Raw genomic sequence first — 27,970 nt, 5'->3', positions numbered from 1 at the left:
CCTTTGCCAGGCAGGACTCTCTCTCACCAGTTTTCTTTTGGATGCCTGAGGAACCAACTGCCAAATCATCAGTTTGGGCTCAAGCCCCTCCTACCACGCTCCTCCCTCAAAAGCCCTGAGTTCAGCTGCTGGAGTCTGGAGGACTACCTTCCCGATCAGTTGGGAATGCTCTTGGAAAACCCTGGAGCTTCTGTCAGCTGGAGCCTAAGAAATCCAGGTCCTGTCGTTGGCATATTTAGTGCACAAACGTGGGGGGCTTGTTCCCTTCCAGATCCTGCCTAGGGGCTGGCTGGGCACCCTGGGATTAAGCGGGGGATCTGCTTGGGACAGGTTGCCAGATAAAATGCAAGACGCCCAGTCTTGAATTTCAGAAGAACGAATTTTTTTTTAGTATACATATGTCCCAAATATTGCATGGGATACACGTATGACTAAAAACTTGTGTTTTTATTATTATTATTTTTTTAAATCTGAAATTCAAATTTAACTCTTTTTTAACTTGCCAAGGGTGGGAAACCAGAGGTTGGCCTGGGGCACTTGGGGCAGTCCCCCCAGGAGGTGAGACTGTTTGGAGGTCAAGCACCGGTTTGGGGATCTCGCTTCCGGCACCGGCAGCCCCTCTCCCGGCGGAGGCAAAGAGCTGAGGGCTGCACCTCGCGCCGGGACCGTGGGAAAGTTCTTTCTGGAGGAAGGGAGGAGTGGTGGCCTGCCCTCATTCTTGCTCGCCTGCAGCCTCGGTTGCCACCCGTGGGCTCTCCCCATCCCCGCAGGCCGGCCCACGGACCTCCGCTACAGCGGGTACCCTCCGGACCACTCCTAGCAGGTCCTGGCGGCTCGCCGCAGGGGGGCGGGGCGGGGCGGGGCGGCGCGGCGCTGAGTGCGCAGGCGCGGCGAACCGGTGGGCGGGGCTCTCTCGCGCGCGGGCGGGAAGGGGCGGTGTCGCGCGGCCAGGCGTGGGCGCGGGCGTGGGCGTGGGCGTGGGCGCGGGCGGAGGTCGAATCCCTGGCGGGCGCCCAGCGATTGGGCGTCGCTACTGCTCGCCGCGCGGAATGGAGGGGACGGCCGTGGCCGTCTGCGAGGTGATGCCGGGAAGGGAGTGAAAGTGGAGGAGGACAGTCTGAGGAGACGGGCCTTGTGAGGAGGCCGCGAAGTTTGGGCAGAGGGGTCTGGCTTTGCCTGAGGGGGAGAAGGAAGGTTCGGGAATGATAGGATTCGGTGAAAGCGTGTCCCTCGCGGGGTTGTGAGGAACAGAGGAGAAGTGGGGCGTGGGAGCATCTGGGCAGTAAAGCCCGTGGGGTGCTCAGTGAGGAGAATTTAGTCAGTGGGTGGCATGGCCGTCCTCTGAGCGCTGGTGCCGCCCCCACCTGACAGCTGAGAAAACCGAGGCTCAGGCAGCTCAAGTGTTTGCCAAACCTCAGCGGACGCCCAGGTTCGAGCCTGGATGCCAGCCCAGGAGGACCCGCCCGTGCCGGGGAGGGCGAGCAGAAAGCAGGGGTGGGCGACCTGGGGGGAAGTCGGGGCCATTCGGTGCAAAGTGGGAGCGGGGGAAAGCCGTATCCGGCCTGCGGGTCAACCGAGGTTTGGAGGGGATTCCTGGGTCACGTCCCAGAGCAGCTGCCTGATGAGAGGCTGAGGTTCGGAGGCCTCACTCACCCAGTTCGGACCACACCACGCGCCAGAGATGCTCTGGGGGGTGGGACTGAACACCTGGCCCCGACTTGCCACCTTTGTTCATTCATGACAGCGTTTTTATAGCCTTACATGATTGAATTCTTAACTACTGGCCTCGTATTAGATTAACTAGTAGTACGTAACTACTAGACGGGTGAAATAGGACCAGAGGCCACAAGGGGTTGACCTGAAGGCACCTCGAATTCTCCCAGGCTTCCTGCCTTCTTTGTTATCAGAGAGAGTTGGAGGTTTAGATTTTACAGATGACAGAACCTAGCATAGAACCCAGAGCTTCTGACTCACAGACTCACAGGCTGATGTTCTCTTCCCAACTGCTCTCTCATTATGGATAAAGAAACTGAGGGAAAATCTGAACAGAGGGAGCACAGTAAGTCAGAGGATGTGTGAAGGAAAGTGTTAGACTGTAGAAATGCCTGGAAACCTTTCTTACAAACTGGTACAAATTGGGATCTTAGTTCCCAAGTTCTCATGCTGGGATCTCCGTCTTTAAAAAGAAAGGGGGAGGGTAATAATTTTTGCTATGGTACCTCAGTGTGGAAGTGAGAGTCTACTTTCGTTAATAGTAATGGAAATTAAATACAATATATTTTATTTTAAAATTGTCTCATCAAGATTGAATGTTTTACCCAGATATCGTGGAGGCCTGTTAAACTTAAAATATTGTGTGCAGATGAATTTGTTAGAAATAATAGCTAATATTTATTAAGCATTTACTATATACCAGGCACTGTGTTAAACATTTTGCACATATTGTTTTGTTTACGTTCAGCAGCTGCTATATGTGGTAGATTTGTCCTCATTTTTATAAATGAGGAAGCTGAGGTACAGAGAAGTTAAGTAGTTTGCACAAGGTCACATGCTAGTGTTTGGCTCATCAGGGATTCAAACCCAGGCATCTGCTTCTGGAGCCAGTGCTCTTAACTAGTATTCTGATGCTCAGAAGTGTTGGTTTAATAAAAGGTAAAGGTGATTCACAAGCAGATGCTATTCTTATTCATAATCTTCATGTTGGCTTTTATTTAGGGAGAAAAAAAAATAAAACAGGAAAAACAAACTCCCACTTAATTTTTTCAAATTATTATTTCCAGATGAACTTATCCTTTGAATAAAACAATTTTTTGTCTCCATTTCCTGTCTTGGACGTTGTGTTGAATTTCTCTGTCTCCTTTTTTAAGTCACTCACCTAGCTGTTTCTTCTGTTTAGACACAATGCTTTGTTCTTAACAATTGTAAATCTGACATTTTACAAGCAAGAATATTAGTTTTTGGAAATGAGAATTATTAATTTAACTGTGTCATACAAGTTTATTATTACCACGATTTTTAAAAGAAGGTTATGTTTTCTTTGAATTGTGTCCTTTTCAGATACTGAAATATTTAATTATTCACTGGAGGTGTGAAACAGCAAGAATATCAAAGGGAGCATTGCTAGAAGGAGAGCTGGTGATTTCCATAGAAGCATTAAATTCTAAGCACCAGGCAAATACTCTTCATTGTGTAACAACTAGTAAGTGGAGGAAGAAAAAATATTGATTTCTTTGTTTTGTCATGATTTATGTTAGTTTATTTAAAATTTTCAATTAGTCATAATGTTTTATTATGTTATTACTCCAGAGTTGTTCCATAATTAAACTTAAGTGATTATGAAATAAGTATCTGGTGATAGATTTACAAATCTGTCATACAGGAAAGGTGAGTAGGATGACTTATCAAAGGATTATTTATTTAACTGGTTTAAGTTTAGATTGCTCAGAAACAATCTAACTCCTGCTCTTGGTTTTAACTTCCTTTTTCATAACTAAATTATATTACATTGAATTTTGTATCCTCTTTCGTTCATGTCCAGCCTTTAGGTAGCTGGAAAAGAGCCACACACACAAAAAAAGAAATTAAATGATGAATGGTGTATACTTTGATAATCCTAACTTGCAGTTAATTTGAAAATATATATCTCTTCCATTTGGCTCTTACTGTTTCATCATTTTTGCCTGTACTCTTGGAAAGCTGATGCATTGAGTGGCCCTGACACAATTAATTTTCTTGACCTTGTGAAGTGATAACTTTTTTGTCTGACTGTTTTGAGTGTGTGTGTGTATGTGTGTGTGTGTGTGTGTGTAGGTTTATTGAAGAATACTTTGGAATGAAGTTGTCCCATCAGCCTTAGAGGAGTCACCCTGAGTCCCAGTTGAGACTGGATAGTACTTTAGGCTCTACAAGACATTTTCTCACCTGAACTGGAATGACCTGTCTTCTCTTTGTTTACCTAGCAGTAAACATCCTCAAGAGGGGTATGATAGTTTGGTTTGCTGTTACTCCGCATGAACTCCACTCTGATTGGACAGAATTCCCACCATTCGTGAGAGAGGTGGTTAGTTACATGGCTAGGGTGATATTGGTCTGCATATGGTTCTCTTAGCTTGTGCATTGATTCTGATCCAGTAAACTGTGCTCAAGGTGGCAGGGTTGATTTCACTCAAAGAAAGGGACTTGAGCCACAATAGCTTTTGGCAAGAAACTGAATTCCGTAGACATTTTGAGCCTAATGGACCTCTTCAGCCCGTCTAGTATAAGGGGCCTTTCTCTTCTGCTTATTGTCTCTTTATTATTTTTATTATTTTTTTGACAGGAGGAAAGGCAATACGTGCTTGTCATGAAACATAACATTACAGAAACATATTATGGAAAATGAGACTCTTCAGTAATCTCACCTCTTGAGATAATTATTAATATTCAATATATATTCTTCTAGATTTTTCTATGCATATGTTCAGAGTCTTTCACCAGGTGGATAAAAAGCCAGATTGCCAGCATTCTGGGATTGAGGGATTGGTGTGGGAGGAGTGTGGGGGGGGTTGTATCTTAGCATTCAATGTTTATGTTCACTCAATCCGTTTGTTTTTAGTACAACTTTAGTTCCCAGCCCAGAGACCCATGCTTCTATCTTTTCAAAGAATAACCTCTCCCCAACCCCTCACCAAGGTTAGGGAGGGCCAGTCCTTAGAAGGCTGAGTGGAGAAGGGAATCTAAAGATCTGACTACTTCTTAAATTCATTTTTTCAGCTGACTCTCCTTATTTTGGCTCCCACTCCTACTTCCAGAGGTTCCTAATACTGCCATTTTTGAGTCTTTGTTGTATAATTGGTGTTGTTTCTTCACCTTTCCCTTTTTTGGCTTATAATTCAATTTTTCAGGTCTTGAGTCTGAAATCTTTTCCCACTAGTCCTTCTGCTTTTCTGTTTCTATAATTTTATTATAATCATCTTTCTCTCTTATTCTCTATCTTTGTGGGTTTATTCCTTTAAAAAATACTCCTTTTCCATTTTATTGAGATTTCAGGAGGGAGTAAAAGTAGATGTGTATGTTCAATCTGTCATCTTTACCTGAAAGTGTGGATTGGTGTCATTGGGCTAGGGCTGGGAACTAAACCTGGGGCTGCTGTAACAAAGTATCGCAAACCAGGTGGCTTAAAACAAAGTAAACTTATTCTCTCACAGTTATGAAGGCCAGAAACCCACAATCAAGTTCTCAGCAGCGTTGGTTCTTTCTGGAGGCTCTGAAGGAGAAATCTATTCCTTATCTCTCTCCTAGCTTCTGGTAGTTGCCAGCAAGCCCTTGGTGTTTCTTGACTTGTAGATGTATTGCTCCAATCTCTGTCTCTGTCTACATGTAATGTCCTCCCTTGTGTTTGTGTCTTCACATGGCCTTCTTATAAGGACACCAGTTGGATTTAGGGCCACTCTAACCCAGTATGACTTCATCTTGATGACATTTATGAAGACCCTATTTCCACGTAATGTCATATTCACAAGTAATGGACCTTAGTTCTTCAAAATCTCTTTTAGAGGCACAAAATGCAACTCACAACAAACCAGAAAATTTTGTTGCTGGAATGATCCATCTATGAGAGGCTGAGAGATGACTATATATTAGGTTGGCCAAAAGGTTTGTTTGTTTTTTTCTGTAAGATGGCTCTAGTAGTGTTTAGTTGTGTTTAACTTCATTCAAAACAATTTTGTTAGATTGTATTGTGACAGCTGTCATATCAGCGTGCATTTTAAAAAAACTTATGAAAATTGGTGAATTTTTGTGTAGCCATTTTAATATCGAAGATGGAAGAAAACAACATTTTCAGCATATTATGCTTTATTATTTCAAGAAAGGTAAAAACACAACTGAAACGCAAAAAAAAAATTTGTGCAGTGTATGGAGAAGGTGCTGTGACTGATTGAATGTGTCACAAGTGGTTTGCAAAGTTTCGTGCTGGAGGTTTCTCACTGGACGATGCTCCACGGTTGGGCAGACCTGTTGAAGTTGATAGGGATCAAATCGAGACATTAATTGAGAACAATCAACGTTATAGTACACGGGAGATAGCCGACATACTCAAAATATCCAAATCAAGTGTTGAAAGTCATTTGCAGGACTTCCCTGGCGGTGCAGTGGTTAAGAATCCGCCTGCCAATGCAGGGGACATGAATTTGATCCCTGGTCCGGGAAGATCCCACATGCCACTGAGCAACTAAGCTCGTGCGCCACACACAACTACTGAATCTGCATTCTAGAGCCCGCGAGCCGCAACTACTGAGCCCACGCACTCTAGGGCCCACGTGCTGCAACTACTGAAGCCCGCGTGCAGAGAGCCCATGCTCTGCAACAAGGGAAGCCACGCAATAAGCCCGCACGCAGCAACTAAGACCCAACGCAGCCAAAAATAAATTAAAAAGAAAATCTTTTGCACCAGCTTGGTTATGTTAATTGCATTGATGTTTGGGTTCCACATAAGTTAAGTGAAAAAAACCTTGACCCTATTTCCGCATGTGATTCTCTACTTAAACGTAACGAATGTTACGTTCCATTTTTAAAACTGTGACAGGAGATGAAAAGTGGGTACTGTACAATAATGTGGAATGGAAGAGATTGTGGGGCAAGCGAAATGAACAACCATCAACCACACCAAAGGCTGGGCTTCATACAAAGAAGGTGATGTTGTGTATATGGTGGGATTGGAAGGGAGTCCTATATTATGAGCTCCTTCCAGAAAACCAAACGATTAATTCCAACAAGTACTGCTCCCAGTTAGACCAACTGAAAGCAGCACTCTGAAAAGCGTCTGGAATTAGTCAACAGAAAATGCGTAATCTTCCATCAGGATAACGCAAGACCACATGTTTCTTTGATGACCAGGTGAAAACTGTACAGCTTGGCTGGGAAGTTCTGATTCATCCGTTGTATTCACCAGACATTGCACGTTCAGATTTCCATTTATTTCGGTCTTTACAGAATTCTCTTAATGGAAATTTCAATTCCCTTGAAGACTGTGAAAGGCACCTGGCCCAGTTCTTTGCTCAAAAAGATAAAAAGTTTTGGGAAGATGGAATTATGAAGTTGCCTGAAAAGTGGCAGAAGGTAGTGGAACAAAACGGTGAATACGTTGTTCAATAAAGTTCTTGGTAAAAATGAAAAATGTCTTTTATTTTTACTTAAAAGCTGAGGAAATTTTTTGCCAGCCCAATAGTTTTTCCTATCAGTAATTGTTGAAGGCTTTAACAAATATTATTACTGCAGTGTTTCCCAAAATGTGTGCTACAGGATGTTTATATAAATTATGAGAAAGGAGTTATGCAGTCATCTAAACTTGAGGAATGTGGGTTAAAATCAAATGAGTTTTGTTACTTTAGATCCTCAGAACCTTTAATATGCAAGCACGGACTGTGAATCTTTAAAAATGGGCTGTAGTATATAGCATTTCCCAAACATATTTGACCTCGTAGCTTTTTTAAAAATCATCTTCTGTTCTATAAAGAGAATTTGGGGGAATGCTGTTGCTTTAAAAATATGTGTTCTGTCATCTTTGCATTTGAAGGGTAGCACTTTATTTAATACAGAAAGATTAGAAGCATAGCTGAAAATTTGGGGCTGGGTTGGGTGTGGAGCAGGCAGAATGATTGCTCTCCCTGCACGTGTTCACCCAAAGTGACCCATTTTCAACAATTGTTGATACGATACTTGTTAAAATTAAGAAAGGTTGTTAGAGGGAACAGTGTGGTATATGCAGTTGAGAAACATCATGGACACACTGTGAGACATACAGTTTGTGGTTTGTTTCTTGTTGATACTCTAGCTCCTCACTAATCACTGGTGTCAGCCTGCTACCACCTTCCATCCCTGTCCCAATCACAATCACCCACTCCTTTAGGTCAGAATCAGTGTATACCTGTGAGGAACACTAAGTTTAAAAAAAAAAGATTGTTAAATATTCTATGCTACCTGGGCTCAAGCCTTTTGAAATATGTATCGTTTATCCAGAATCATTCAAAATCTGGAGATCTAGAGCAATGCTATCTGATAGAACTTTTTGTGATGATGGAAATGTTCTTTATGATGTTCAGTACCATAGCCATTAGCCACACTTGGCTATTGAACACTTGAAATGTGGCTAGTGTGACTGAGGAACGGAGTTTCTCATTTGATTTAATTTAGTTAAATTTATAAATAGCCTCATGTAGCTAGTAGCTACTGTATTGGACAGCACACACTTAGAGAATGGTATTGCCTCTCACCCTAGATCAGTGGTTCTCAACCTTTTTTCCCTGCCCGAAGAATACATATTCCTTGAGGGATAGACACATTTCCATTGGTTCTTGTAGCAGTGATTCTTAGATTCTTAACTCTGGGGTCGCATCACTCTGGGGGAAGGCATGTTCTATTTGGGGAAAAAAAAGCCTCCAGGTGATTCTGATCTTTTCCCCCCTCTTAGGTGCCTGCTTCATCCCTTACCCTTTTACCCTGAAGAATTATTGCTCTAAGTGCCTGAATGTTCAGATTTAGAACTCTAGGTACAGATAATTCTTACCTGATAGTCTAGTAAAGAGTAATTTACTAAAGAGTAAATTGGTTAAAAGAAAGGCCAAAAATTTTAATTGAATCTCATACTGGAATATGAGTTATTGGCATGATATACTCTGGTTACTAGCAACAGTCTATGGTCTTCTTATGATCCTTTTCTATCAGGAATAGTAATATCCAAAGACACAGCCCTGGTGTTTAATATAGGTAAAAAGAGTTGCTATTTGGTTCTCATCTCTAAGAAGTTATTCTGCCCCTGAACAGTTGTAGCCTCATAATACTTCTTTGGTGCCTCCATTTTTACTGAATTCATTACTAGTGACCATCTTTTAATGTTCTGTATATATAAACAGTGATTTCAGGCTCCCATATGATTCTTTAGATGAAATCCATTGAATTGCTTTATTTATGATACTTCTTTGTATTCTGTTTCTTACAGTTGCTTCTGCAGGAAGCATTTTTGGCGGTTTGGTCCTCAAGAAGTTCCTAAAAGGTAAAGAATTACCCAACTTCCACAAGATTAAATCTCTTCCTGTTAATAAATTCGGTATTTTCTGAAACAAACTTAACATATACTGAAAGATAGAGTTGTCAGATTTAGCAGATAAAAATACTGGACACTCAACTTTGAATTTCGAATAAACAATGAATACTTTTTTAGTATATTTGCATGTTCCATGCAGCAGTTTATCCTGTAATTTATCTGAAATTCCTGCTGAAAGATGATCTATAAAATTGTACAGATACAGGAAAATTGTATAGACCTAAGACAAGATGCCTAGGTCACTGTAGCTTCTCTGAATACTCTCGATACAACCTCAGGCAGAATTTTCCCAGGTGTAAAATACAATTTTTAGTAAAGTATTTGTTCCCATCTACCTCAAAGAAATAATATATGGAGAATGCTTTTACTATAAAAGATTTTGACTGGTATTAATACTGTTTTCCACATGCCAAGGTTTATGGTTTAGGAGTTTTCAGTGACCTTAGTTTTAGAAGTTCTTCTTTCCTTTGATTTGAGAATAATCTAAAACCAAAGGACATACATACATTATTTTCAGGATACCAAAATGATTTGAGAACCATTGTGCTTTCATTTTTATCTTTTATGGTTATATGGCTTGTAAATATTATCTAATGGGTTTGTCTTTTCCTAATGAGTGGTTAATTTACAAATTTTACAAAACAATTTTTTAAAAGAAACTTTCCCCAACTAAACCTGGAATATAAGTAGATTGTGGTGGGTTTTTTTTTAACTTTTTATTTTATATTGGAGTACAGTTAATTAACTGTGGTGGGTTTTTTTTGACTTATGTTTGTCACTGCTTTAAGAAAATATGCTATATATTAAATATAGAAACAATCAAAAAGCTACATTAGAAGGGTATAATGTTATAAAGTAAATGTTTGTGAAATGTATTACCATTGGACTTTTTTAAATAGCAGGGTTTCTTAATGCTTTTTAAAATACAATCAATTTAAAATTTTAATTTATACCCAAATTTCCAGCAACTCAATTACTGCATAAGCCAAAGTACCTTCCTTTATCTTGGTCTTATCAAAGAAAAGAAGAAACTATTTTTTTGCAACTCACAATATGAAAGACTAAATACATAAACATATAGGAAACAATTCTACCTTTTGAAACTTCTTATTTGAAGTAATTTTTAGTTTAAGCATGGGGATTTAAAAGTGCTTGCTTGTTAATTTAAGGGTCATCAGGTGTATTCCCTTTCGCCTATGAAATTGTCTTGGCCCTCTGAATCTACCTTCCAGCTGTCTGTACACTGGATTCTTAATAAACCTCAGCTTTTTGCTCTGTGGTCCTAATTTGTTTAGATTCTGCTTGGCGTGCACACATTTAAAAGCAGTAATTGTGGAGGAAAAGTAATAAAACAAAAAATAGAAATTTTTGTTCTTAGCTCCATAACAGATGTTCTGTGGGAGCTTGGGTAGAATGTTCTCCCTGTAGTAATAATCAAAATGATGATTTATTGAGCATTTACTATGTGCTGAGCTTTGTGCTTGACACAGAGGGGTTACAGTGGTGAACATGATAGATTTGGTTTCTCCCCTTAGTGCCATGTTTAAGATATCTTAATCATCTAATTATACTGCCTCCCAAAGCCTATGCCTGGAAGAAAGAGAGAATCAGCTTACTGTCCTGGAGAGTTTGCTGCAATTCTAAGACTTTTAGAAAATCTGAATTCAACTTTAAGAATCATGAGTTGACTGCCTCGAAATCATCTAGTCTATTTATCAATCTTTAGTTCTCTTCCTTTTTGGATTATGCCATTGAGATGATGCAAAGAGTGGAAAGGCATTCTTAATGCCACTGCTCCAGTTAAATGTGTGAAGGTGCTTTGAAAGAAATGAAAATTCATAAAAATAAAAGGGAATATGTTATTAACTCTAGGGAGGAGATAGGAATATTTCCTGCAACTTAAACTTAAACTGCACAATGAGTGGTTAGATCATACATAGTGCTGCTTCTTAGACTAATATTTGTGAAAGTGCTTTGAAAAAAGTGAAAAGCCATGTAAGTACAAAGAAATGGTTTTATTATCATTGTTAATACTAGGGAGAAGGTATTGAGTATAGTTTATGGAATAACCACCTATTTATTATGCTAATACAAACTTTAGACAGTTTGTGTCATGTTGACTTAGTTTTAATTTGTTATTTTAAAAGCTCAAAGCAATTTTGTGCATATTTATTTAGTCTATTTTCATATCCTTGTGATGAAGTGGAGGTGGCTAACCTTTTGTACAAAGAGGAAGTAGTGCACATCAAATACACAATAAAAATTGAGTCATTTGCTCATAGTCAATCACATTTAGTAACCAGCTTTAGCCTGTCTTCTCTCTAGCTGTTAGGGCTCATGATATTAACTTCCACTTAATAATGCTATTTATTCTTACTAATTAGTAACAAAAATGACTCAGTGAAGCTCACAAAGGAAACTGTCCAAGACTAAGATTTGAATTCCTTAGCTCCCTGACTTATGTACCATTAATTATGCCTTTATTACTATTGTTATTTATTTAGCATTCCTATAACATTATTAGCAAACTGCTTTGAATTGGTCCATTCACAAATCTTTACACTGTTTAATTAACTTCATCAGGAAGTCTCTGGTGGCTGATTCATTAACCATCAGATTTCCCAGTGCTAAAGAATTATGTATCTGTACAAAATTAATATGCCTCTGAATTCAGTTTGTTAGCTCTGTCATCCTCTTCATTGCTCAGTTGATTTCTTTCAGTGCCTAAAAAGAGGTCTGCCCTCTCTTTAGGGGAACTGTACTGTTGTAGAGCCATCCAGCTTCAGTTTTCTTTACTCTTCAGTCTATTCTATCAGAGTTGTATCAAGGTACTTTTTCTCTGGATCTGGACCACTTCAGATCAGTTCCTAAACAAACAGGCTCATATTTCTGGGTGTTTTATTTATGCTGGATTAATAAATGATGACCAAGATAATCTCCCTGTTTTTCTACCTCTCTAACGGTTTATGTTCTTTTTAAGTTTTCTTTTGTCTTTGGTACCTAACTGTTTGAACTTTTGTCCAGTAAACCTTTATGGAACCCCTACCTTGCCACAAGAAAGTTATAGTGAGAGGTACCTCTGAAAATAAAATACAGTGTGATAAGTACCATAGTGCTTCTTTGGTAACACAGAGGATATTCCCTAAAGTTCAGTCACCAATATGCCTTTCTTCCCTTTATTATTCTGCATCATTATTCTACGTTTACTTCAGATATCTTCTACTTTTAAGGCTTTAACTATCATTTCTATGTTGATGAGACTTTTTTTGTCTCTATCTCTAATGTGTTTCCAGCTTTGATTGTCAATTGGACTATTCCATTTGAGGGTTCCTCTGGAATATCATGTGCAACATGTCTAAAATAGGGTTCATTTTCTTAAACTAACTTGCTGTGTAATCTCCATTGCTTTCAGTGGTACTAACATTTTCATAATTCTCCAGGCTTAAAATTTTTGGCTTTTTTTGAGGGAAAGGGGAGGCTTCTCCTTTTCTTTTCTCCATTATCTAATGTAATTGAATTTTTGGTTAATTTTGCTTTTATAGTGTAGAATTATTATTTATTAAATTATATATTAATTTAAACAAAGCTTTATGTTCCTCCCTTAATGACTCCCAATTGCTTATTAGAATAAAACACCTCAGACCTGATTTGAGGTCCTCTGTCAATTAGAATAATCTTCTGCACTTTGAAGGATGATGCTCATTAAGATAGATAAATTCTTATGTGTTTAAAAATTCTCATTCCTTTATAATGCTTTTTATTTTATTTATTTATTTATTTATTCAGTATGCGGGCCTCTCACTGTTGTGGCCTCTCCCATTGCGGAGCACAGGCTCCAGACGCACAGGCTCAGTGGCTATGGCTCACGGGCCCAGCCGCTCCACGGCATGTGGGATCTTCCCGGACCAGGGCACGAACCCATGTCCCCTGAATCCCCAGGCGGACTCTCAACCACTGCGCCACCAGGGAAGCCCTCTCATTCCTTTATATTAACATATGTACTACTATTCTGCATCATATAGTTATCCATTTATGTAGAAATCCATTTACATATTCATTTGTTATCCATTTATGTAGAACTAATTCTATCATAAATATCTATTTGGTGAAATGGGATAGTTTTAGCTTGTCCTTCTTGCCCAGATCTTGAAGCTACTTCCTAACATGTCCTTACTTTAGTGAAGAAAAGAAGGAAAAGAAAGGGTAGAAGAGAGTGATGAGATGGAGGAATATGAAAAAAGCCATATATATATAGGTCTTCATTTATTTCACTGTTTTTTTGTCTCTCCTAGTCATATTTTTACTTGTTTTTTAATCTTATTTTAAATATCTCCTCATTCCCATGTTTATTTTTATTTATTTATTTATTTATTTAAAATGTTGAGCCTTCTTTTAATTTATTTATTTTTATTTTTGGCTGTGTTGGGTCTTTGTTTCTGTGCAAGGGCTTTCTCTAGTTGTGGCAAGCGGGGGCCACTCTTCATCGCGGTGCACGGGCCTCTCACTGTCGCGGCCTCCCTTGTTGCGGAGCACAGGCTCCAGACGCGCAGGCTCAGTAGTTGTGGCCCACGGGCCCAGCTGCTCCGCGGCACGTGGGATCTTCCCAGACCAGGGCTTGAACCCGTGTCCCCTGCATTAGCAGGCAGATTCTCAACCACTACGCCACCAGGGAAGCCCTCCCATGTTTATTGACAGAATTTAACGCTTTACTAAAATACAGTTTGGCTAATCATTTAAAAAAATGTTCATGTATTTTTCCCAAGTAAGAAAATTTACAACCTTTGTTTTCTTCAAAAGACCAGATAGGAATACCAACCCTTGAAAGTGGGGAAGACAGTTTTGCTGTTGATGTATGGTTACATAGTTATGATAGTTCAGCTTTTGCCTCCAAAATGGCATCAGGGAGATTTAAAAAGAAAAATATTTAGTTTTGTCCCTTTTGTTAATTTGTTGGGAATGGAAATCAGGAGTTGTGCTTTTCATACATTAGAGAGATTGATGTGTCCAGGCTTCCTCAACATTGAGTGAAAAACTCACAATGGTGAACTCTTGGATGTCTGACTTAATATATATTTTTAAAATCTGAGATTCTCATAGTCAAAAATTTAAAATCTGTTATAATTTTCTATCTTACAAGATCAACAACTCTAAATCTCACTACTTATCTAACACTTTTTCTCCTGGGAGCTCGTTTTGTAGACATGACCTAATTCTCGAGAGGTAGGTCAGACATAAGTTATCACCATTTCTGTTTCAGAGATGAGGAAACTGAGACTTACCTCAGTCTCCGATATTAAGTTTAGAAGTAAGGGAAGAGTCTGGGGACTTAGGTCATTGGTTATCCTGTGAGTCCACACTTAACCTTCACGCTTTTGATACATTCTAAATAGTCTCTTGCTGCTAAATTTGCATAACACATGGCAAGATTTTATAAAGAGAAGATTGACTGAAGATCAAGAGAAGTTAAAATAAATGAATTTGTCTTTTTTTGTTTCTTTAATATTTAAATATGCCCTTTATTGGTTTGAGGAGCTTCTCTTTTAGTCCTGGCTTGCTGAGAGTTTTTATTAGGAATGGATGTTGGATTTTATCGAATGTTTTTATGCATTTATTGAGAAGATCATATAATTTTTCTTTTTTAGGCTGTTAATATGGTGAATTACATTGATTTTCAAATGTTAAACCAACTTTACATTTCTGGGATAAATCCCAGTTGACCATGATGCATTATGTATCCTTTTTATGTATTGTTGGATTTGATTTGCTGACATTTTATTTATTTATTAAAAAAATTTTTTAAATAAATTAATTATTTTGTTTATTTTTAGTTTTGGCTGTGTTGGGTCTTTGTTGCTGCGTGCAGGCATGTGGGCTTCTCATTGTGGTGGCTTCTCTTGTTGTGGAGCATGGGCTCTAGGTGCATGGGCTTCAGCAGTTGTGGCTCACAAGCTCAGTAGTTGTGGCTCGCAGGCTCTAGAGCGCAGGCTCAGTAGTTGTGGTGCACGGGCTTAGTTGCCCCACAGCATGTGAAATCTTCCCGGACCAGGGCTTGAACCTGTGTCCCTTGCATTGGCAGGCAGATTCTTAACCACTGCACCACCAGGGAAGCCTGATTTGCTGACATTTAAAAAATAATTTTTCCATCTGTGTTCATAAGAGATATTTGTAGTTTTCTTTTCTTGTAATGACTTTGTCTTATTTTGGTATCAGAGTAATGCTGACTTTATAAAATGAGTTAGGATGTATTCTCTGTTCTTCAATTGTCTAGAAGAATTTCTGTGGAAGGTATTATTTCTTCCTTAAATATTTGGTACAATTAATCAGAGGAAGCCATCCAGGCCTGATTTTTCCTTTGTGAGAATATTTTAACTACAAATTCAATTTCTTTGATAATTATAGGGCTATTCAGGTTATTTTGTTTTTTTGAGTAAGTGTGGGTAGTTTGTACCTTTCAAGGAATTTGTCCATTTCATCTAAGTTGTTAAATTTATTGGCATAATATAGTTCATAATGTACCCTTATTATCCTTCCAGCACTTGTAGAGTCTCTAGCAATATCACCTCTCTCACTCCTGATGTTGGTGGCTTGTATTTGTTCTCTCTCTTTTTTTTTTTTTTTTTGTGGTACGTGGGCCTCTCACTGTTGTGGCCTCTCCAGTTGCGGAGCACAGGCTCCGGACATGCAGGCTCAGTGGCCATGGCCCACGGGCCCAGCCGCTTCGCGGCATGTGGGATCCTCCCAGACCAGGGCATGAACCTGCATTCCCTGCATCGGCAGGCGGACTTTCGACCACTGCGCCACCAGGGAAGCCCTGTTCTCTCTCTTACTTTCTCACTTTCTCTTTCTTTAATCAGTCTCGCTAGAACCATATTCTTTCTGTTGTATTCTATCTCATTGATTTTCACTCTGGTCTTTTATTCTTTCCTTTCCTCTGCTTGTTTTGGATCTCTTTTGCTTTTCTGTTTCTAGTTTCTTAAAGTGGAAGCTGTAATCATTGATTTGAGACCATTCTTTTTTACACTGAAGTCATGATATTCTTTTAAATAGTTCTTTTAATAGTTCTAAAGTTTTAAAATTATATTTAATTATTATTATAATTATAATTAATCTAGAGTTTATGTTTATTTATGATACAAGTTAGGAATCTAATTTAAATCTTTTCCTTTCCCCAATAATTTGTGTTATTATTCTTTCATAAACTAGGACTCTATATATGCTTGGATCTGTTTCTGGGTGCTCTAGTCTTCATGTCTGTCCCTAGGCTGGTATCATAGAGTCTTATTTCCTAAGGCTTTAGAATTAATCTTGTTGTATGATAGGGCAAATCCCCCCTCCTTATTTTTTTCTAGAATTGCCTTTTTTTTTTTTTTTTTTTTTTTTTGCGGTACACGGGCCTCTCACTGTTGTGGCCTCTCCCGCTGCGGAGCACAAGCTCCAGACGTGCAGGCCCAGCGGCCATGGCTCACGGGCCCAGCCGCTCCACGACATGTGGGATCTTCCCGGACTGGGGCACGAACCCGTGTCCCCTGCATTGGCAGGCGGACTCTCAACCACTGCGCCACCAGGGAAGCCCTGCCTTTGGTTTTTAAAACCATTATCTTGCTTATGAATTTTTTAAAAAATTTATTTATTTTTGGCTGCTTTGGGTCTTCGTTGCTGTGCACGGGCTTTCTCTAGTTGAGGCGGGCGGGGGCTACTCTTCTTTGTGGTGCGTGGGCTTCTTATTGCGGTGGCTTCTCTTGTTGTGGAGCACAGGCTGTACGCACATGGGCTTCAGTATTTCTGGCATGTGGGCTCAGTAGTTGTGGCTCCCGGGCTCTAGAGTGCAGGCTCAGTAGTTGTGGCGCACAGGCTTAGTTGCTCCGCGGCATGTGGGATCTTCCCGGACCAGGGCTCGAACCCCTGTCCCCTCCATTGGCAGGTGGATTCCCAACCACTGCACCACCAGGGAAGTCCCGCCTATGAATTTTATAGTTAGTTAAGTTCCATGAAAAATCTTATTGTGATCTTGATTGTTATTATTCTGAATTTGTAGGTTAATTTGGTAGCAATTAGCATTTTTATAGTATTAAGTGTTTCTGTGAGTTGATATACTTTATCATTTATTTAGATCTTCTTTTTCTTAAAAAAGTATGTTATTTAATTTTAATTGTCACAACTGGGAGGTAGGCCCTATAATCTCCAGTATATAGATTCTAGAGAATAAGGAAATTTCCCAAGAGCACCTGGCTAGTAAAGCTGAAGCCTGCCTGACTCCAGAAGCCGTTTTGCTAGATTTTATTATTTGTTTGAAATATTTTCTTATCTCCCTATGGTCTGGGCCATGTAACTTGCTTGGGCCAGTGAAATGCAAATGGAAGTAATATGCACCACCTCCCAGGAAAAGCTTTAAGAGCCAGTGTGTTTTTCGGTCATAGCTCCTTTTCTTCTGCTATGAGGCTAGGATGCCTATGATGGAAGGTGCTCCTTTAGCCTGGATCCTGCTTTGGAATGACTGCTTTTTGTGCTTGCCTGGCATGCTGCAACCTCTTAATTGGTTTCTAGAGTTCTCAAAAAGGCAATTTGATATTGTTGTTAAGTTTGGTATCTCCAAGGGGGAGTGAGGGCCTGAGACTTGCTCTTCTGCCATCTTGCTGACGTCTTTCCTATTTAGATCTTCTTTTATGTTAACACTTCTTTATGTTAACACTTCTTTTCATAAGTCCTAGACATCTTTTGTTGTATTTATTCCTAATGTCTTATAGTTTTTATTGCTATTGTGAGTGGCATTCATTTTTTCAATATTACTGACCCAACTGTTAAAATTTTGATAATTTATCTGTAGGTTCTGTTGGATCTTCTATAAGGACAATCAAAGCATTTCTAAATTCTTACCGTTTTTTTCTTTTCATTTTCACTTCTTTTATGGCTTATTTCTTTTCCTTATCATATTGCATTAGATAGAACAATATTAGTATTGGATAGAAGAACACAGGTGATATTAGGCATCTATGTCTTGCCTTCCTTCAATGATATTACTTAAAATTCTACCATACAGTAAGATTTTACAATAGTTTTTTGATATTTGCTCCTTGTCAGGTTAAGGAATTTCTCTTCTATTCTTAATTTGCTAGTAGTGTTTGTTATAAATGAGTACTGTATTTTCAAAAATGCTTTTTCTACATCTTTTGGGATTATGATATGTTTTTTAAAGTTTTTAATCTATTAATATGATGAGTTATGGTGATAGACTTTCTGATAAGAAACACCCTTGCTGGTTGTATCACAATTTCATTATATAATTGTTACATATCCTGGATTTAACTTTTGCATCTATATTCCTAGTGAGATTGGTTTATATTGTCCTTGTCTTATTTTGGTACAAGATTATACTAGCTTTGTAAAATGAGTTGAGTAGGTTTATCCATTTCTGTTCTCGAAGTTTTCGTATCTGTTCTCTGAAAATTTGGTAAAACTACCCTGTAAAAAAATCATTTGAGGGCTTCCCTGGTGGCACAGTGGTTGAGAGACCGCCTGCTGATGCAGGGGACATGGGTTCGTGACCTGGTGCGGGAGGATCCCACATGCTGCAGAGCGGCTGGGCCCGTGAGCCATGGCCGCTGAGCCTGCGTGTCCAGAGCCTGTGCTCCGCAACAGGAGAGGCCACAATGGTGAGAGGCCCGCATACCGCAAAAAAAAAAAAAAAAAAATCATTTGAACCTGGTATTTTGGGGGTGTGGGAGTTGAAGAAGGAATTATTTTTGATAACCAACTTGCTTTCTTTAATGATGTTTGGCTTGTTAAGTTTTCTATTTCTCCTAGAGCCAATTTTGGAAATACAGTTGATCCTTGAACAACATGGGGGGTTGGGCCGCCGACCCCACACACAGTCGAAAATCTGCGTATTGTTATCTCTGCCTCAAAAACAAATGAATTGATAAATGACTCACTCAAGGGCAGGAAGTTGAAACAGTTTGGATAGAATCAGGACTCAAACCCTAGTTCTTTTGATTCCACATATTGTGATCTCTAATCAGACACAAACTTTTCCCCACACTTAAAGACCTGTAAAATGAAAACGCAGGTGCTATAGTTATTGAAAAAAAAATCAGCATATAAGTGGACCCGCACAGTTCAAATGTGTTGTTCAAGGGTCAACTGTATATATATATAAAAAAAGAAAAATGCATGTGCGCACACACACACACATACATTATCCCTTATTCCTTTTAATTCATTAATCCAGTACGTATTTATTGAGCACCTGCTATGTGTTCGGCATTTCATCTTAGTTTTCAGATTAATTGATGTGAAGTTATTTATAGTATTCTTAAAAAAATTTTTTTAATTATTTTTTTTAGCTGCTGGTTGGGTCTTTGTTGCTGCACGTGGGCTTTCTCTAGTTGCAGCGAGCGGGGGCTACTCTTCGATGTGGCATGGGGACTTCTCATTGTGGTGGCTTCTCTTGTTGCAGAGCACGGGCTCTAGGTGCGCAAGCTTCAGTAGTTGCAGCATGCCGGCTCAGTAGTTGTGGCACATGGGCCCTAGAGTGCGTGGGCTTCAGTAGTAGCGGCATGTGGGCTCATGGCTTGCAGGCTCTAGAGTGCAGGCTCAGTAGTTGTGGCATGTGGGCTTAGTTGCTCTGAGGCATGTGGGATCTTCCCGGACCAGGGATCGAACCCATGTCCCTTGCATTGGCAGGCAGATTCATAACCACTGCACCACCAGAGAAGTCCTGTAATATTCCTTTATCATTTAAAAATATCTGTACTCTTGTCTCTTTGGGGTTTCTTATGTTGTTTTTGCGCCTTCTCTTTTTCTTGATGGTGGTAATGATAACACTAATAGCAAACATTTCATTTTAAACACAAAAAGGGGCTTCCCTGGTGGCGCAGTGGTTGAGAGTCCACCTGCCGAGGCAGGGGACATGGGTTCGTGCCCCGGTCTGAGAAGATCCCACATGCCACGGAGTTGGCTGGGCCCGCGAGCCATGGCCGCTGGGCTGGGCCTGCGCGTCCGGAGCCTGTGCTCCGCAATGGGAGAGGCCACAACAGTGAGAGGCCTGCATACCAAAAAAACCCCCAAAAACGAAACAAAAACAAAAAAACCTAAACACAAAAAGGTTAAGTAACTTGTTCAAAGTCACAAATCTATTAAGTGATTGAGTGGGTTATATGAACCCAGACAGACTGGCTCCAGAGGCTATGTCTTAACCACTATTCCATAGTATTTTGGTCTACTGTACAGTATTCTGTTTTGCTAGAGGTTTGACTATGTATTAACTTTTCAGATAATCAACTATTTATTTATGCTCAATGAATGAATAGATATTAATTTCCCTCTTTCTTTGACAACTTCTCACTTCACTCTCATACCACAAGTTGAAGAAATCCGTAGCCTGTATCATTTTTGGTGGTTGAGTTGTTGAGGTTGTGTGACGAGGTAAGTGTAGGCTTGGAAGAATGATCATGTTTTTCTTCCTCCATTTTCAATCTACATCCTTTTTTTTTTTTTTTTTTTTTTGCGGTACACAGGCCTCTCACTGTTGCGGCCTCTCCCGTTGCAGAGCACAGACTCCGGATGTGCAGGCCCAGCGGCCATGGCTCACGGGCCCAGCCACTCCGCGGCACGTGGGATCTTCCCGGCATGTGGGATCTTCCCAGCCCGGGGCACGAACCCGTGTCCCTTGCATCGGCAGGCGGACTCTCAACCACTGTGCCACTAGGGAAGCCCCAATCTACATCTTTTTGTTTGGGGTAGTATGAGGCTCAGGTGCATGTTCCTTTGTTAGGTACTTGAGTGACCACACCTTTGTTGACTGGCTTGCTTGGCTGGGCGAGCCAACTGGATATGCAGTAATGGCCACTAGTCTCTCTGCTTTTTGAGGGAGTAAATGAAGATTTGACACAGTGTTTCTGAAAGTTTGCTGATTCTCCATTATAATGTCCTGCTTTCTATTTCCTTCTCTAAAGCATGTCTGGGGTTGTTTTATAATGTGGAAATGATTAGCCAATTTAACTAATGACATCAAGCCACAGAGCCAACCAAAGAACTTTTCATCTTTTGGCTTAATTAGCCTCATTCTTTAAAATGTTTGGTATTACTGTTGTTACTTTATTCACTGGTTAAAGGCAAGAAAACCAAATAATTACTGGTTTGCTGAGTCTATTGGGAAACAACAACAAAGAGCCGGATCTCAACTTTTGCCATCATCAGAGAAATTATTTTTAAATGGTACTTTTTGTTATAGAAGCAATATAGCCCATTTTAGAAAATTAAGGGAAAATAGGGAAAAGGAAAAAACTTCTCACAAACTTTTCCACCATGTATTTTTAATATAGTTGTAATCACAATATATACACAGTTTTGTCCTACTACTTTTTTTTCACTTAACGTGTCAGCATTTTTCATGTTATGACAGTCTTCTAGTCATTATTTTTAATGGATAAGTTGTCCATAAGAAGATATATCATAAATTAAGTAACCATTTTATATTTTTAGGCTTTTAGGCTTCTTTCTTTTTTCCCATTACTATGAATAGCAATATACTGTAGAGGTTAAGGACTCATACTGTGTATCCTTGAGCAAGTTATTTGATCTTTTGAAAAATACCTACCTCATAAAGCTGTTTTGAGGATTAAATGAGGTAATACACATAATGTATGTGGCATAGTGGTTATGCCGAGTGCATAGTTCTCAATAAGTGCTAATTAATGTTAATGTCTCTGAGATGAGTACCTTAACGCATATAGCTTTTTACTTAATTGAAAAATTTAGGACTAATTTCCTGAAGTAGATTTAAGTTGATTAAAGTCTATATTTTTATGGCTCTTGAAATTGCTTTTTAGAAAGTTGTATCATGTAATAGTAGCATTTGTATATGAGGTTATTAACTTCCTGTACTTTGCTAGCATTAGGAATTTCAATTAAACTATTTTAGCCAATTTACTAGTTAATTAACAGGTATATAGTTGTTTTTTTTTTTTTGCGGTACGCATGCCTCTCACTGTTGTGGCCTCTCCTGTTGCGGAGCACAGGCTCCAGACGCGCAGGCTCAGCGGCCATGGCTCACGGGCCCAGCCGCTCCGTGGCATGTGGGATCTTCCCGGACTGGGGCACGAACCCGCATCCCCTGCATCGGCAGGCGGACTCTCAACCACTGCGCCACCAGGGAAGCCCAGGTATATAGTTTTAATTCATATATTTTTGAAACTTTTTATAAGTTTTTACTATCTGTACTTTCTTTTTTCTGAACTTTTTCCATGTTTTTAGGGAAAAACTTCTAAGATGATGTTTAAAATAAATTCAGCCATTAGCTCTGTACTATGCTCTGAATGTTTGTGTCCCCCCCCAAATTCATATGTTGAAATCCTAATGGCCAATGTGATGGTATTAGGAGATGGGACCTTTGGGAGGTGCTTAAGTCATGAGGGTGGAGCCCTCACAAATGGGATTAATGCCCTTATAAAAAAAAAGAACTGACAGAGTTCTCCAGGTTCTTCTGCCATATGAAAATACAATTAGAAATTTGTAATCCAAAAAAGAGCCCAGAACCCGACCATGCTGGCAGTATGATCTTGGACTTCCAGACTCCAGAACTGTGAGAAATAAATTTCTGTTCTTTATAAGCAATTCAATCTGTCTTATTTTGTTATAGCACCCAAAGGGACTAAGATACTGTGTAAATTGTATTTCTAGGCTTGACACTATGATGTACAAATCATTGAGATTCAGTTTCTCTGTTATAATGCCATTTTGTTTCAAGATGCACAGTTGGCTATGGAATGATAGATCTAATGTAATGATTTCCTAAATCTCATTTTCTTCTAATACTCTACTGATACAAGAATATCACTATGGATGTTCTTTTTTTATATATATAAATTTATTTGTTTATTTTTGGCTGCGTTGCGTCTTCATAGCTGTGTGCGGGCTTTCTGTAGTTGCGGCGAGCAGGGACTACTCTTCGTTGCAATGCACGGGCTTCTCATTGTGGTGGCTTCTCTTGTGGAGCACGGGCTCTAGGCACGCGGGCTCAGTAGTTGTGGCATGTAGGCTCAGTAGTTGTGGCTCAAGGGCTGTAGAGCGCAGGCTCAGTAGTTGTGGCACACGGGCTTAGTTGCTCCACAGCATGTGAGATCTTCCCGGACAGGCTCAAACCCATGTCCCCTGCATTGGCAGGTGGATTCTTAACCATTGTGCCACCAGGGAAGTTCCCAGCGTGGTATATTTTTTTATTTTTCACTTTGAGTAAGAATTTTCTTATCTCACAAGGTCTTTAAGAATATCATTTAAAAATCATAGTAGAGGTTCTAGCCAATGTAACAAGGCAAGAAAAATAAGTACAAGGCATAGAAGTTGGAAAGGCAGAAGTAAAACAGTCTTTATTTTTAAATGATATAATTTTTTTAATGTACAAAATCCTAGGGAATCTACAAAATAAATATTAGAAGAAATATGTGAATTTAGCAAGGTCACAGGATACATGGTAAATATACAAAAAGATTTTTGTTTTTGGCTGTGTCATGTGGCTTGTGGGATCTTAGTTCCCTGACCAGGGATTGAACCCAGGCCCTGGCAGTGAAAATGCCAAGTCCTAACCACTGGACCACCAGGGAATTCCCCCCAAAGTTTTTTTTTTATACTAGCAGCTAACAATTGTAAAATAAAATTTATAAATTGTTCCATTTATAATAGCATCAAAAAATATGAAACACGTAGGGATAGATTTAATGTAAAAAGTAAAAGCTCTTTGCTGAAAACTGTAAAACATTGACAAGAGAAATTAAACAATAAATGGAGAGATATATCATGTTTATAGACTGGAAAGTTCAGTATTGATAAGATGTCCATTCTCCCCAAATTGATCTATGGAGTCAACACAATCATAATATCAGCAGACTTTCTGTAGAAATTCACAAACTGGTTAAAAATTTTACATGAACTGATAAGCAGTTATAACAAGCTTGCAGGATACAAGGATAATATACAAAAGTCTATTGGTTTCCTATATGCAAGCAATGAACAAGTGGAATTTTAAATTAAAAACACATTACCATTTACATTAGCACCATAAAAAAGAAAATACTTAGATACAAAGCAAAAAAAAAAAAAAACCCCACAAAAACCCAAAACCTATGTATAAGAGCTATATGAGGAAAACTATAAAGCTCTGATGAAATATATCAGAGAAGAACTAAATAAATGGAGAGATGTTCCATGTCATGGATAGGAAGATTAAATATTGTCAAGGTGTCAGTTCTTCCCAACTTGATCTATAGATCCAGTGCAATCCAAATAAAAATTCCAGCAAGTTATTTTGTGAATATCAACAAAATGATTCTAAAGTTTACATGGAGAGGCAAAAGACTCAGAGTAGCCAATTCAATATTAAAGGAGAACAAAGTCAGAGGACTGCTACTATGTGACTTCAAGACTTATGAAGCTACAGTAATCAGGACAGTGTGGTGCTGGTGAAAAAATAGACAGATAGATGGAACAGAATAGAGATCCCAGAAACAGGGCCCAGAACAGAAAGAATAGAGAGCCCACATAAATATAGTCAACTGATCTTTGACAAAGGAGGACAGGCATTAGTTTTTTCAACAAATGGTACTGGAACAACTGGACATCCACATGCAAATAAATAAACAAATAAAAGAATCTAGACACAGATGTTACACCTTCATAAAAATTAATGAAAATGGATCATAAACCTAAATGTAAAACACAAAACTATAAAACTCCTAGAAATTAATATAGGAGAAAACATAGATGACCTTGGGTATAAAGATGACTTTTTAGATACAACATCAAAGGCATGATCCATGAAAGAAATAATTGATAAACTGGGCCTCATTAAAATTAAAAAGTTCTGCTCTGTGGAAGACAATCTCAAGGGAGTGAAAAGGCAAGTCACAGACTGGGAGATAATATTTGCAAAAGACATATCTGATAAAGGACTGTTATCCAAAATATACAAAGATCTCTTAAAATTCAACAATAAGAAAACAATCCAGTTTTTAAAAAATGAGCAGAAGACTTGAACAGGCACCTCACCAAAGAAGATATACAGATGGCAAGTAAGCATATGAAAAAGTGCTCCACGTTATTATGTCATTAGAGACATGCAAATCAAAACAAGATACCACTACACACCTATTAGAATGGCCAAAACCCATTGACAACACTGGCAACAAATGCTGACAAAGATGTGGAGCAATAGGAACTCTCTTTCATCGCTGCAGCCACTTTGGAAGGCAGTTTGGCAGTTTCTTATGAAAGTAAACATATTCTTAACATATGATCCAGTAATCGTGCTCCTTGGTATTTACCCAAATGAATTGAAAACTTAAGTCCATAAATGGGAGTATGGATATGTGAGAACTCTCTGTACTTTTCCTCAATTTTTCACTCAAGACTGCTCTAAAAAATAAGCACTATTAATTTTTTAAAAATAGGAAAATATATGGAAATGAAAAGGAGCCAGAAACAGGCTCATACTTATATGGTTATTTGATTTTTTTAAAAAAATTAAGGCACCAAAGCAATCCATCAAGGAAAAGAAAGTCTTTTCAACAAATGTTGCTGGAATGACCATATGTCTATAAGGGGAAAAAATGAACCTTGACATCTACTGCAGATCACACACAAAAATTAGAAATGGAAGATAGACCTAAAAATAAAAGCTAAGAAGATTCTTGAAGAAAACAAAGGAGAATATCCTTTAACCTAAAAGTAGGCAAAATCTTAGGGCATAGAAATAAGTAACCATAAAAGAAAAAATTGATAAACTTCATCAAAATAAAAAACTTTGCTCATCAAAAGACATTAAGAAAGTGAATATGTTAACCATAGTTGTGAGAAAATATTTGCAAAACATGTCTGGCAACAGGCTTTTATCCATAATATCCATAATATTAAAAAAAGCTTCTAAAACTTAATAATAAAAAAAAGACACCCTGGGCTTCCCTGGTGGCGCAGTGGTTGAGAGTCCACCTGCCGATGCAGGGGACACGGGTTCATGCCCCGGTCCGGGAAGATCCCACATGCCGCAGAGCAGCTGGGCCCGTGAGCCATGGCCGCTGAGCCTGCGTGTCTGGAGCCTGTCTGTGCTCTGCAGCGGGAGAGGCCACAACAGTGAGAGGCCCGCGTACCCCCCCCCAAAAAAAAGACATCCTGATTGAAAAAAAAACAAAAACAAAAACAGGCCAAACACTGCACACCTACTAGGATAGCAGTGATGACGAAGACAGTGATGATGATGTTTATGGGAGGAGAATGGGAAGTTGAGTGAAATAGGTGAAGGGGATTAAGAGATACAAACTTCCAGTTATAAGATAAATAAGTCGCGGGAATGTAATGCACAGCATAGGAAATATAGTCAGTAATATTGTAATAACCTTGTATGGTGACAGAATGTTACTAGACTTATTGTGGTGATCAATTTGTAATGTATATAAATTCAAATCACTATGTTGTATGCCTGAAACTAATATAATATTGTATGTCAACTATACTTCAATAAGAAATGAATAATAAAGAAAATAACAAATGTTGACAAGTATGTGGTGAAACTGGAACCTTTGAACATTGTTGCTGGGAATGTAAAATAATTCAGCCACCATGGAAGAAAGTTCGGGAGTCCCTCAAAAAGCTAAATATAGAATTGCCATATAATTCCACTCCTATGGATATGCCTAAAGGAGTTGAAAGCGGGGATTTAAAATAGATACTTGTATGCCAGTGTTCATTGCAGCATCATTCACAATAACCCAACGGTGGAAGCAACCCAGTGTTCATCAATTTATGAATGAATAGACAAATTGTGATATATATATATATATATATATATATATATGAATATTATTCAGCTATGAAAAGGAATGAAGTTCTGATATGTGTTACAACATGGATTAACCTTGAAAACATTATGCTAAGTGAAATACGCCAGACACAAAGGACAAGTAATGTATGATTCTACTAATATGAAATATCTAGAATAGGCAAATTCATAGAAGCAGAAAGTGGATTAGAGGTTACCAGAGATGGGAAGGGGGGAGAATGGGGACTTACAGCTTAATCGTCGCAGAGTTTCTGTTTGGGATGATGAAAAAGTTTTAGAAATCGATAGTGGTGATGGTTGTACAACATTGTGAGTGTAATTAGTGACACTGAATTGTATACTTTAAGATAGTTAAATTGGCAAATTTTGTTGTATGTATATTTTACCACAGCTTAAAAACTAATAATGTAATATACCCCCAAACCACTGAATTGTACACTTTAAATGGATGAATTGTATGATATGTGAATTGTATCTCAATAAAGCTATTTTTTTCTTTCTTTTTAAAAAATATTTATTTATTTATGTATTTGGTTCGCCAGGTCTTAGTTGTGGCATGTGGGATCTTGGTTGCCACGTGCGGGATCTTTTAGTTGTGGCATGTGGGCTCTAGTTCCCAGCCAGGGATCGAACCAGGGTCCCCTGCAATGGGAGTGTGGAGTCCCAACTGCTGGACCACTAGGGAAGTTCCAAATCTATTTTTTTTCTTAGTGGGCCAAAGGTTTGAATAGATACTTCACAAAAGAAAGTATCTGAATGGCCATTAAGCACATGAAGAAGTGCTTACCATCATCAGTCACCAGAGATTGTAAATTAAATTCACAATCCACCAGAATAGCTAAAATTAAAAAACGCCAGATGTTAGCAAGGATGTAGAACAATTAGATCTCTGATATAATGCTGGTGGGAGTGTAAAATAGTACAACCACTTTGGAAAACTGTTTGACAGTTTCTTATGAAGTGAAACATATACCTATGCCATGACCCATCAATTTCATTTCTAGGTATTTACCCAAGAGAAATGAAACTGTTTGTCCAAAACAAGATTTACACCAGCTGTTCAT

The 27,970-nt window shown here is 38.9% G+C and overlaps 1 protein-coding gene across 1 annotated transcript in view; it reads left to right on the top strand.

The window, feature by feature from the left end:
- The first annotated feature begins 972 nt into the window (after positions 1-972).
- The window catches only part of TOP6BL (TOP6B like initiator of meiotic double strand breaks), a 98,486-nt gene continuing 71,488 nt past the window's right edge, over positions 973-27,970 (top strand). Inside the window, exons 1-3 of the mRNA XM_060103920.1 lie at positions 973-1,079; positions 3,058-3,199; positions 8,978-9,031. Of these exons, the coding sequence (XP_059959903.1) occupies positions 1,050-1,079; positions 3,058-3,199; positions 8,978-9,031 (226 nt within the window). The 5' untranslated portion in view covers positions 973-1,049. The remainder of the gene's footprint in view (positions 1,080-3,057; positions 3,200-8,977; positions 9,032-27,970) is intronic.

Source organism: Mesoplodon densirostris, chromosome 7 (genome assembly GCF_025265405.1).
Source record: "Mesoplodon densirostris isolate mMesDen1 chromosome 7, mMesDen1 primary haplotype, whole genome shotgun sequence".
In the NCBI taxonomy this organism is placed as follows: Eukaryota; Metazoa; Chordata; class Mammalia; order Artiodactyla; family Ziphiidae; genus Mesoplodon; species Mesoplodon densirostris.
Note: the sequence above shows the minus strand (reverse complement) of the source record. Positions and strands in the feature narration are given on the sequence as shown.